This window comes from Ursus arctos, unplaced genomic scaffold (assembly GCF_023065955.2).
Source record: "Ursus arctos isolate Adak ecotype North America unplaced genomic scaffold, UrsArc2.0 scaffold_3, whole genome shotgun sequence".
Taxonomy (NCBI): Eukaryota; Metazoa; Chordata; class Mammalia; order Carnivora; family Ursidae; genus Ursus; species Ursus arctos.
In genome coordinates, this window is record NW_026622985.1 from 94,662,293 (window position 1) to 94,675,883 (window position 13,591).

Genomic DNA, 13,591 nt, shown 5'->3' on the forward strand with positions numbered 1-13,591 from the left:
TTTCCACTATACTAATTATATATGAGACTTCTAATTGAATACTACTTTCTAAAGAAAAAATAAAACCTCAATTAGAGGCAAGGAATAATAAAAGTTTTCCAAGAGCATTCAAGGAACTCGCATTATGAGAAGAGTTTTCTTTCTCATCTTTCACCATCAATAGTAAGCACATACTAATTAGTAGTTTAGGATTGTTCCTAGTTAACTTCTATGTTTATTCATGTATTTATTCAATCATGAAACATATGGAGTGAGCTACTTTTAGGTGTCTACTAGTATTTGGTTTATAAACTTGCATGAGACAATATAAATGGCCTCAAGGAACTTGCATTCCAGAAGGAAAATCAAAGAAGAACATTTTGCATAGAATCCTGAAATGGTTACTAAGGGTTTTCTAAGAGATTCTAAACTGAAGAGATAATTGTCTTGCATTTATAAAAGGCCTAAGCTATTCCCACTGAAAAGGAGTAATTGAATCTGTAATTACTTTCATTTCATAGGGGACGTAGACATGGATTCTAAAGATCTAATTGTGATGGTTGTTTTCTTAATTACTCTAATTGCTTTGTAGAGAACACTACCTTTCATCCGTTGAGGAAAGCTCAATAGTCAATAGTGACTGAGGACACCATTACAAGTATTTTAAAAGTTCTACTTTATTGTGTATCAGACTGTTGGTTGTTTATTTCAGCTTCTGATGATCCAGCCATGCTGAGATAGCCCCCGTGTGTTCTAGGAACAAAGGCATTGACTTCTGGTCATGATTTTTGTAAAGGAACATAAAGGAACTGGCAGACCTGCTCCAGGTGACAGTAGGGCTGCCCTTCTAAAAATGTGTCATCACTTCACCTCCATATAGTCATTTCAGTTCCTCCCTCTCCCCAGTCCAGCCTCCATATTTCTGGAAGTAGCCCCTTGTTTCATTCCAGGCATGGCTTCTATTAAAAATGGAAGCAAACAACGGTTTGTCACATCATTACCTGGAAGCCAGGATAGAGGGATAATGGGAGCATTACTTTCTTGTTAAGGGGAAGGCGATAGGGTGCATCCCCAGGCAGAGAAGATGTCGAAAGATGGAGTTGATGGCAAAAGGAAAAGACAAAGGGTAAAAATTCCCATTTAATTTCAAAAAAATGTTTTAACTAGAACTGGCCTTGACTTAAGTTTATTGGTTTCCCATATTTCTTATGTACATTAGGTATGAACTAATACACAGTTGGGTAGCATTTGGCATTATACCCTGAAGAAGCATCTCATTCCTGGGTAGAGTCACTTCGTATATTGGATGTGTTCCTGAAGAATTATTTGGGAATCAAAATTTGTCAGGTTCAACTGTATGCCTATATCCTTGTATTTCCAAAGTTGCAAGGATTAAATGAGGTCTTCCATGGGGAAAGCACTGCCAGTATTTTAAAACTATATAACCGTAAGTTATTTATGTGCTTTTTGATTCAAGAGATGGAAAGACTAAGAATGCAAAGATTTTTTGATAAAAATAACTACTAATGAATTTAATATTTTTAGTGGAACTTATTAGAAGAATATTAACTTTCCAGAAAAACTCAGGAAAAATCTTGTAGGGTTTTACCTTTGACCTACTTTTTCTGATTACTTACTAAGAAAAAAGTATATGTCTGGGGATAGCTATTAGGAGGCAGAAAGGATAGAACAATGCAAAGACTTACAGGTAACGTGAATATCTTTTTGAATCACAAATCACACAAAAGATTACAAATAGTTTAGAAATGAGATGAAGATATGCTATGAAGTATTGGTATTTCCAGAATATTAATTGCAAATGATGACAGGTGAACATAACTGTATTGTTAGGCATGTCCTGAAAAACCAAAGATGTTTGGTTTTTGAAGAATGAGGTACAGTTCCCATTTTAAAGATAGTTTGGGAAAGTGACAGGCATAGCAGGCTGGGCTCAAGGGTACAAATGCTTAATAAAGAATGAGAGTGAGACTTGAACATGGGTAAAATTGGTGGAGTGTCCTGTGCCATTTTAAAATCTCTTCTCCTGTTAAAGAATGCTTATAGAAGTCAAGGATGAGAACAGACTGAATGAGGGTGTCCAAGGGCGTGCTCTGAGATCCTATTTAGGAAGCAAGGTTGGAGGAATATGTAACCGTTGATACAGAGTAAGGCCCCTAAAAAAAGGAATCAGTAGAGAGTCTGTTGCCCCAGGTACATAGTCACAAAGCCAAAAACTAGACCATTTCGTATTTCCCTGTGCTAGCACTTCCAGTGACATGTATAGAAAGGAAATGTCTTTTCCATTGAAAGCCAGTATTCACAAGTGTCTACACTCCTTTTTTTTTTAAATATTATTGAAATATAATTTACATACCATAACATTCACCCATTTTAAGTATACGATTCTAGGAACTTTAGTAAATTCACCGAACTGTGCAAAAAATCACCTCAGTCATTTCATGGGGTGAAATGGACATTTTCATTACCCCTATAAGATTTCTGTTTATCATAAATCCTTGTTCCCATGCCCAGCCCCGTGCAACCAGTAATCTAGTTTCTGTCTCTGTAGCTTTGGCTTGTCTGGATATTTTGTATAAGTGAAATTATACAATATGTGGTCTTCTGTGTCTGGCATATTTCACTTAGCAAGATGTTTTTGAGGTTTATTCATTTTGCTTATTTCATTTTGTATATTTCACTGCCTTTATTGCTGAATAGTGTTCCATTGTATGGGTACACTACACTTTGTTTATCTATTCACTAGTTGGTAGACATTTGAGTTGTTTCTATTTGGGGGCTCTTATGAATAAAGCTGCTATGAACAGCTACCTAAAAGTCCTTGTGTGACCATCAGCTTTCATTTCTCTTGGGTAGATATCCATGAATGGAATTATTGGATCATATGGTAAATCTGTGCTTAACTTTTTTTTTTAAGATTTATTTATTTATTTGAAAAAGAGAGCACAAGGGGAGGAGGAGGGGGCAAGGGAGAGAAAAAATTTTGAGCAGACTCCCTGCTGAGTGCAGAGCCTGACACAGGGCTCGCTTGATCCCATGACCCTGAGATCATGACATGAGCTGAAATCAAGAGCCAGCTGCTTAACCAACTGAGCCACCCAGGCACCGCTGTCCTTAACTTTTAAGAAACTGCCGAACTGTTTTCAAAAGCAGCTGTACCACTTTACAACACCATCAGCAACGCACGATTATTCCAGCTTCTTCCAATCTTCATCAACACTTGTTATTGCCTATTTATATTATTATTATAGCTACTCTGGGAGAAGGGATGTGTCATCTCAGTCTAGTTTTAATGGCATTTTCTCTGATGATTAATAATACTAAGCACCATCTCGTGCCTTTATTTCCCAATTCTACACCTCTTTGTGAGCGGTCCTCTGTAGCTAAAACTTTGACTTTTCTGGATTCTTCTAGAAATTTCTAGCTTAGGTGATGCTGTATTGGAAATGCATAAAGCTTACTGACTGTAATTCTGGTGGTGGTTGTTTTTAAGTAGACAAGTAGTTCTAAAACTTTACAAAGGAGAAACTCTTCTCTGCTAAAATTATAGGACATATTCATAGCATGGTAACTTTTATAACATCCAGTGGAAAATCAAGCTCACAATTGCAAAAGTTTGGGATGTCTGTTTTTCTTAGGGTTTCTTTTTTTTCCCCACTGAGCTAAGGGCTGTCTAGAGGCTTGTTTGCTTTCTCAGTAGGATAAGAAAAGAAGGCAAGAGAAGAACAGACAGAATTCTTCAGAAAAATAGTACGGAAGCAAAATAACAGTAAGGCCAGGTTCGAGAAGGAAAATCCATAGAATCAAGTTTTACTTTAATAGCAATGCTGATAGAAATATTATGCAAGAGTCTAAGTTCAGGGCCTATTTGAAATGGATGATAGAATTTTTCTAATATACAAGCCCAGTAACAGATGTAATTAGATTATGCTAACATGATAAATAGTTACTGAATATCTCCCTAAATTAGATTGACCTCCATCTGTAAAGATCATAACTTTCAGTGAAGGCTTCTTTGCTTGCTAAATAATTTTCATACAGGTGCTAAGACAGCAGTCTTGTAAGTGTGTTCATGGGTCCCTCTCCAGATCTCAGTTTATATCTTTTCACCTACATGTCTTTTTGACCGTGGGTTGTGCTTCCTAAGACAGCAGAATACACATTCTTTTCAAGTGCACATGGGGCATTCTCCAGAATAGCTCACCTATTGGGTCACAAATCAGGCCTCAGTGAACACAGAAAGATTGAAATCATCCATGCACCTTTTCTGACCACAACGCTATGAAACTAGAGGTCAACCACAAGAAAAAATTTGGAAAGACCACAAATACATGGAGTTTAAATAACATGCTACTAAACTATGAATGGGTCAACCAGGAAATACAGGAAGAAATAAAAAAACATGGAAAGAAAAGAAAATGAAAACACAACAGCCCAAAACCTTTGGGATGTAGCAAAAGTGGTCCTAAGAGGGAAGTATATAATAATACAGACCTACCTCAAGAAGCAAGAAAAATCTCAAATAAACAACCTACCCTTACACATAAAGGAGCTAGAAAAAGAAGAACAAATAAAGCTTAAAGCCAGCAGAAGGAAGGAAGTAATAAAGATTAGAGCAGAAACAAATGATATAGAAACTTAAAAAAGCAATAGAACACATCAATGAAACCAGGAGCTGGTTCTTCAAAAAAAATCAATTAAATTGATAAGCCTCTATCCAGACTTACCAAAAAGAAAAGAGAAAGGACCCAAATAAAATCACAAATGAGAAAGGAGAAATAACAACCAACAATAGAAATACAAATAATTACAAGAGAATATTATGAAAAACTATATGCCAACAAATTGGACAACCAGGAAGAAATGGATCAATTCCTAGAAATATGTAAAGTACCAAAACTGAAACAGGAAGAAATAGAAAACTTGAACAGACTGATAGCTGGCAAAGAAATTGAATCAGTAATCAAAACTCTCCCGACAAACAAAAGTCCAATGTCAGATGGCTTCACAGGTGAATTCTACCAAACATTTAAAGAAGAGTTAGTACCTATTCTTCTCAAACTATTCCAAAAAATAGGAAGGGAAGGAAAACTTCCAAATTCATTCTGTGAGGCCAGCATTACCCTGATACCAAAACTAGCTAAAGACTCCACTATAAAAGAGAACTACAGGCCAATAGCCCTGATGAACATGAATGCAAAAATTCTCAATAAAATACTAGCAAACCAAATCCAGCAGTACATTAAAAAAAATCATTCACGACAATCAAGTGGGATTTATTACTGGGCTGCAAGGGTAGTTCAGTATTTGCAAATCAATCAATGTTGCTACACAACATTAGTAAAAGAAAGGATAAGAACCATATGATCATTTTTTAAAAGATTTTATGTATTCAATTGAGAGACACAGAGAGAGCACAAGCAGGGGGAGAGGCAGAAGGAGAGGGAGAAGCAGACTCCTGGCTGAGCAGGGAGTTGGATGCAGGACTCAATCCCAGGACCTGGAGATCATGACCTGAGCCAAAGGCAGAAGCTTAACCATCTGAACCACCCAGGCTCCCATATTTCAATAGATGCAGAAAAAGCATTTGAGCAAGTACAACATCCATTAATGATTAAAACCCTCAACAAGGTAGGTTTAAAAGAAATATACCTCAACATCACAAAGGCCATATATGAAGAACCCACAGGTAATACCATGTTCAGTGGGGAAAAACTGAGAGCTTTTCCCATGGTCAGGAACAAGACAGGGATGTCCACCATCACCACTTTTATTCAACGTGCTATTGGAAGTCCTAGCCACAGCAATCAGACAACAGAAAGAAATAAAAGGAATCCAAATCAGTAAGGAAAAGTAAAACTTTCACTATTTGCAGATGACATGATACTCCATATAGAAAACCCAAGGACTCCACCCAAAAACTGCCAGAACTGATAAACAAATTCAGTAAAGTTGCAGGATACAAAATCAACATACAGAAATCTGTTGCATTTCTATACACCAAAATGAAGCAGCAGAAAGAGAAATTAAGGAATCAGTCTCATTCATAATTTCACCAAAAACAACAAGATACCTGGGAATGAGCCTAACCAAAGAGGTGAAAGACATGTACTCTGAAAACTCCTAACACTGATGAAAGAGATTAAAGGTGACACAAAGAAATGGAAAGACATTCCATGCTCACAGACTGAACGAACAAATATTGTTAAAATGTCTCTACTACCCACGGCAATCTACAGATTTAATGCAATCCCAATCAAAATACCACCAGCATTTTTCACAGAGCTAGAACAAACAATCCTAAAATTCATGTGGAACCACAGAAGACCCTGAATAGCCAAAGCAGTCTTAAATCAGAAAAGCAATGCTGGAGGCATCACAATTCTGGACTTCAAATTATATTACAAAGCTGTAGTGATCAAAACAGTATAGTACCGGCAAAAAAATAGACATAGAGATAAATAGAACAGAATAGAAAACCCAGAAATGAACCCACAACTATATGGTCAATTAATCTTTGACAAAAGTGGCAAGAATATGCAATGAGAAAAAGAGAGTCTCTTCAACAAATGGTGTTGGGAAAACTAAAGAGCTACACACAAAAGAATGAAACTGGACCCCTTTCTTATACCGTGCCCAAAAATAAACTAAATGTGAGACCTGAAACTATCAAAGTCCTAGAGGAGAACACAGGCAGTAACTTCTTTGATATCAGCCATAGCAACTTCTTTCTAGATCTCTCTCCTGAGGCAAAGGAAACAAAAGCAAAAATAAACTATTGAGACTTCATCAAAATAAAAGGCTTCTGCACAGTGAAGGAAACAACTAACAAAACTAAAAGTCAACCTACGGAATGGGAGTGCAAGTGACATATCTGATAAAGGGTTGGTATCCAAAATACATAAAGAACTTATAAAACTCAACACCCCAAAAATGAATAATCCAATTTAAAAATGGGCAGAAGACATGGATAGACATTTTTCCAAAGAAGACATCCAGATGGCCAACAGACATGAAAAAATGCTCAACATCACTGATCATCGGGAAGATACAAATCAAAATTACAACGAGATATCACCTCACACATGTCAGTATGGCTAAAATCATCAACATAAGAAACAATAGGTGTTGGTGGTGAGAATGTGGAGAAAGGGGAACCTTCTTACACTGTTGGTAGGAATGCAAACTAGTGCAGGCACTCTGGAAAACGGTATGGAGGTTCCTCAAGAAGTTAAAGATAGAACTAGCCTACGATCCAGCAATTGCACTATGAGGTATTTACCCAAAGAATACAACACTAATTCAAAGTGATACATGCACCCCGATGTTTATAGCAACATTATCTATAACAGCCAAATTATGAAAACATCCCAAGTGACCATCGACTGATGAATGGATAAAGAAGTGAGATAGATAGATATAGATGTCGATATAGATATATAAAATGAAATCTTACTCAGCCATAAAAAAGAATGAAACCTTGCCATTTGCAACCACATGGATGAAGCTAGATGGTATTATGCTAAGCTAAATAAGTCAGAGAAACACAAATACCATGATTTCACTAATATATGTAATTTAAGAAACAAAAAAAAAGGAAAAAAGTAGAGAGATGGAAAGAGAAAGACAAAGCAAGATACAGACTCTTAATTATAGAGAACAAATTGGTGGCTTCTGTAGGGGAGGGGAGGTGGGGGAATGGGTGAGCTAGGTGATGAGGATTAAAGAGTGCACTCATCGCGATGGGCACGGGGCCATGTGTGGAACTGTTGAATTACTATATTGTACATCTGAAACTAATATAACACTATACGTTAACTAAGTGGAATTAAAATAAAAACTAAAAATAAGAAAAGAAAATGGGCTGTGCCATAGGATCACATCAGAAACTGTAATAGTCACATCACTTCATTGCCATCTATGAATTTGTTTTCACAACCAGTTTGTTTCTAGCAGAGTCCACTGCTTGTAAGTTTTACACACAGCCGTTTGTGATTTTAAAATCTCTGGAGCCCTATTTAGATCTCTGCTCAAAAATGATTGAGGGGGTAACTTTATCTTTTTTTTTTTTTTTTCTCAGCTCTGTTTTCTTGGTTTGGTAAGGAATATCTGAGTGTTACAACTATTAGGTGATCTGAAGCCTATGCCACTAAAAACAGTGGTTAAAGAGTGCCTGGGTGGCTCAGTCGGTTAAGTGTCTGCCTTCAGCTCAGATCATGATCCCAGGGTCGTGGGGTCGAGTCCTGCATTGGGCTCCTTGCTCGGCAGGGAGCCTGCTTCTCCCTCTGCCTGCCTCACTTTCTCTCTCTGAGAAATAAATAAATAAAATCTTTCAAAAAAATAGTGGTTAATTTGGGGATGAGGTAGTTCTAGATCTCTCTTTTACTTAGGATATAGATGGAGTAGGGTATGCATGAGGATAAAATATTATGGTTATCTTTGAACTTGCAACTTAAAAATAACCTCAACATTTCAGATCTAATTGTATCTAAAAAGGAACTCTACATTTATGATATTATTACAAAGATTTAAAAATTGTGTCTTCAAGTTGTTAACCTGTATAGAGTTGTAAATTCGTATAAGGTTACACGCATTCAGTTTTGGCAAGATTACATAATGACTGGAATATTTCCAAACATCTGTTTTCAAATTGCTCTTACATTAGCACAAATTTTGTTATAAAGTGGTTACTTTCTCACTCATCACAAATGAACCGACAATGGCAAGTATTGGCAAGGATGTTGAGCGTCCTGATACATGACTGCCTGCCATGTAGTGCAGTCAATCAAAACATTAGTTATTTACAAAGTTTAAATTATTTCTCACTGTTAGATTAAATAAATTTTAGCTTAAATATTTCTGTCCCTACCGCAGAGATATTCTCACGTCTCTTCCCTAACCCCACACTCAACTGTGGGGACAAGTTGCATGACAGTCCACCATGATCGTCAGTGGAATATTTGCTCAATAAATTACCAAAGGAAAAATGGATCCTGATGATTTAGAGCAAGAATTGGCAGACTTCTTCTATAAAGGGCCAGATAATAAATATTTTAGGCTTCAAGGGCCATATGGTCTCTGTCACAACTACTCAACTTTGCCATTATAATGTAAAGCACCATAGACCATATGTTTTTTAAAAAGTGGCTGCATTTCAATAAAACTTTATTTATGGACACTCACTTTGAATTTCATGTAATTTTCACATGACACAAAATATTTTTCTGCTCTGTATTTTTTCCAACCCCTTAAAATGCAAAAATCATTCTTGGCTCATGGGCCATAAGAGAATAGGCAAAAAGATGAATAGTTGTCAGCACTTAGTTTGCAGACTCCTGATTTAGAGTCATGTAATTCTAAGTGATAATGAACTTGTGGAGAGTATCAGCCTGAAATTCCACAGGAATGCACATCATTCCTAGGAGGTTGTCAAATTCCAGTATGTTGTTAAAGGGTGTTTTCATTTATTGTTGCCTTAAGAAATTAAAAAAAAGAAAAAAGAAACACTGCATATCAAGTTTAATGGCAAATGTTTTTTTCCCTCTCTAATGTGATTTTAATTGCTAGAAGTTCTAATAAAAGGAGTTGGGTTTGAAAAGATTCCACTGGGATATTTGAGTCTGGTTCATCAGTAGATACAATGTCAATGAGAATCACAGTGTTTTCTGCTTGATCTTAGTTCTCACCTGATAGACCTAAAAAAATAGAAACATTATTTTGGAAACTCAAGGGCAAAGGAAAAACTAAAGGAGTGTAAAAATACACTTGTTTGAGGCCCACTGCCTGAATTCTGACTCCTTCCTGGGTTTTCTGTGGGTCCTGACCCATGAGGGAGTATGTGTTCACTCACATTCCAGGTCAGAGGGACAAGTAACTATTCCTAACAGCCTAACATTTTAAAGGCATCCTTCCAAGTTGATTCCCCTCAATTCCCTGAACTATTTGCCAAGAGACATGAAAGACAAATCTTTAACCTGATTGTTGAATTGCCTCTCCCATTCTGCTTTCATTCAAAGTCAGTTTTCTGTTATTAGTTGTATGTACAATTTCAAAATTGTTACTTATTTCACACTGCACAGTGCAAAAAAGTCATACAAAAGGGTAAGTTTGTGGAATGACTTTATAATGATTTGTGCCTCCCATCCATCTGCCCCAGATGAGGGGATTTCTCAACCACAGCAGCACAAAAAGGAGGATGAGGGGGCTGGGATTTCTTCTTAAGGTGAACTCTGTGCTGCACCATAGCTCATGTTGGGCTCATCTCCTAGATTTCTATGCTCTTCTTTATTTATTTAGGTTGGGTACAGGGTAGAGTTAGGAGACTTGAAACAAGATAAGTATAGAATAAGCAGGAAAACGAATCCAAGAGAAAAACCAAGATTTACTGGGAGTAAATCTTCACTCTTCATTATAGATGGAAATAGACACTTGGTGAGCACCTGCTCTATGTTGGAAACTTCACATAAACTCTTCCAGTTGTTGAAATAAACAAGAAAAGAAGAAGGAACAAAAAGTGTCCCTTATTTAGCTGATGCACAGCGGGGAGGAAAGCCAACTGCTTTGAAGCAATTAAGGAGATAAAGGGGTTTTTTAATAGGGTTTTGTTTCATATATTATCCAAGAGACCAGGTTGACTTCATTGAACTTTCGATTCCTGACGACAGCAAACTGCATGCGTGCTCAAACGTTTGGTGTGTGCTTTTCAAGCCGTGTGGGATTCTACTCCCACACTAAGATAGGATACAACATATTATTGTGACTCTCTGGAAATCAGGATATCAATTCGGTTTTCCAGAAGGCAATGATGGCACAGCTGCTTCTGAGCAACACGCCGTGAGACCACTTGATGGAAGAGAGAGAACAGCTCTTTAACTGTGGCTCTGCTTAGTGAACCTCTGAGCATGTATTGAAATCTGGTCAATTATTAGACAATTTAAACAATGATCAGAAAAGACATGTTTCTAATTTAGCCTCCTCATCCTTTTTCTGTTTTTCCCTGTGATGCAGGAGGAAGGACGCTGGCTTCTTATCCTACAAAGACCACCTGCCAGTAAGCCAGGTGGTAGTTGGAGATACTGACCGGCAAGGCTCAGAAGCCAAACTGAGCGTGGGCCCCCTGCGCTGCCAAGGAGACAGTAAGTTTGCCCAGAAGCTGTGGCTTGCTCTTTCTTATCAGTTTGAAATAGCGTTTCCCAGAAAATCAGAGGATGGCAGGACACAGAGTTGCTCTTCTGTAACTCCCAAAGAAACGTCATGCAATGAAAACAGAGCCAAATGGAGAGGCAGATAGACCTTAATATATACAGGAGGGTGACAGCCGTCACGTCTCCAGGACGGGAGCCTAGATTTGGGCATAAAACATGGATATCCATCTTCCTTGTATATTCATATGTAACAAGTTTGACTACCTATGTTTATGGTGATATAAATAGCAATGCTAATAGCATACAAGTGGCAGTCAACAGCTGTGATTCCACTGAGTGCTGCTGTTAATGCCATTAGCATGACTATTTATATCACCATAAACTAAGTTATGGTGATATAAATAGTAGCATTATGGCTTAATGTATCATTGTAAACTTGGATTATGGTCATATAAAGTTTGACATTATTGCTATCAAATTTCATCATCATCAGAGCTTGATGGTCCCCTGTAAGCCAAGGATTGTTTCTGTAACTCCGTCTTGCTTTCAGGATTCGGCACCACAGAGAGGAATTTTGGGCTGCTAGCTTGGACCGTGGGAGGTCAGGGAGTTAGAGCGATGATCCCGCCTAATTAAGGGCACCATTAGGATTTTATGTTGTTTGAAACCCTTCAGTGTACTTTATGTGCAGTCGAAGGGAAACGGTGTCGGGTTGCTATGGGGATTCTGCGATGAGCATCCTGGGTGTCATTTCCCCTCTTCTTGTCTATGCACGTGATTTGGGCAACTCCCCTGGGAGTTCTGTGCTTTTCGTGATGGTGTGCTAGGCATCAGGAGACCTAGATTGTGTTCCTTGAATAACTGACTTTCCGGAAGACCTCAGGCAAATCCCTCCACTTTCTCGGCTGTGGTAATGAGAATACCACCTGCGTCCCAACTCCTCCTGGGGAGGCCATAAAGATTTTAGTGCCTGGATCTGGATTCCTTCTAGCAAAGCATTCTGTGCGATGGAATATTATTACCACCTCCCTAAATCAAGGGAGAATTAGACCTACTCGATGTAATAAATAATTGCATCGACTCCAAGAGGTGTCCTAAGGAATGTAATGGTGCCTGTTTAAATGTTTACTACTTGGTAAATTGGGCTGCTGGCAATTAAACAAGGCAATGCTCCTGATACAAAAGAGAGATGGAGTTTGTGCTGACTTGTCTTTTCTTAGTTAGAGAAAATGAAAATGCTGCCTTTAAAATTGAGACTGGTCAAAGAGCTTTATCATACATTTATTGAGCAAGAATACTTTATTTATCAAGCCAGCTTAGTAGGACTATGCAGCAAGAAATTTACTTTCAACTGCTTAAGACAAAGATACTGACATAAAATGATAATAAGTGTGCATTTTTTAAAATACTTTGAGAGATGGATGTGTGATAGGATTGCTCTCAAAATAGGCAGGTTCTCATGTGCTGTCTGATGAAAATCAGTTTCATTATGTCATAATCATTCATTAATATATAAAGGTAAACTATTTCTCACTCACCAATTCTAATTCTGGAGTTAGCTATGAATTAAAGGGTCCCCCATGAAGTAATTCATTAAAGTACAGTGGTCAATGTTTATTTGCATTTCCTTTCCAAGGCCGTTGTTCTTAGAGACATCTTTAGGACCCGTTGATAAGACAAAGAGCTGTCTTATTTGTTGGCACTGTATGAGCTCACTGTCCTTACAGTACTGAAGCTTCAGAGAGACTCTTAATCCATATTTTGCCAGAAACTGCATTTTAAAAAAGCACAGTCAATATTTAATTGCAATTATATGGAATGCTTTTGTGTCTGAGAGAGAGAGAGAAATCTTCCCTTTTTGCAGGCGTCTGAGAACATCATACCTTGTACCTGAATTGCCAGGTAGCAGTTTTGATGCCTACCTTCCCTTTAAGAATGTTCTAACCAGGTCGCAGTAATGAGCAGGGTTCCACATCATATTACTTGACAGTTTTTAACATGTTTGATTTCCTCCAGTACTTGCAGCCCCCCATGAGGTGGGAAAGGTTAAATATAAGCCTTTCTGTTTACAAATGAATAAACAAACTATTTCTTTTAAAATATCATTTACACTACAAATTTCTGTACACCCCTGCAGCCTCTGGGAGGCTCCAGGAGGAAAAACAGAGCAGAGAATATAAACAGCTTTCTCTGTGCAAGGTCAAGGTTGTTTCCCTGAGTCAGTTGATGATTAAATTAAATCATTAAAAAAAAATAGCCATTTGGGTCTTATCCCACCCACCCACATCCAATTACCAATACAGCATGAAGTTTCGGGGAATAAATTCCATTTGTTACAATTTAAAAAGTGGCATAGTGCACGTATCCTGTTGTTTATAGAGATTAACTTACTTTGTATCATTTACTGAAGGCTGTACAAAGCCACAGTTTAAAAACGCAAATCCATTGTT

The 13,591-nt window shown here is 37.6% G+C and overlaps 1 protein-coding gene across 1 annotated transcript in view; it reads left to right on the forward strand.

Moving 5' to 3' along the window:
• The window catches only part of CNTNAP2 (contactin associated protein 2), a 1,356,273-nt gene that overhangs the window by 1,005,240 nt on the left and 337,442 nt on the right, over positions 1–13,591 (forward strand). The window contains exon 16 of the mRNA XM_026479097.4: positions 11,005–11,132. Within this exon, the coding sequence (XP_026334882.2) occupies positions 11,005–11,132 (128 nt within the window). The remainder of the gene's footprint in view (positions 1–11,004; positions 11,133–13,591) is intronic.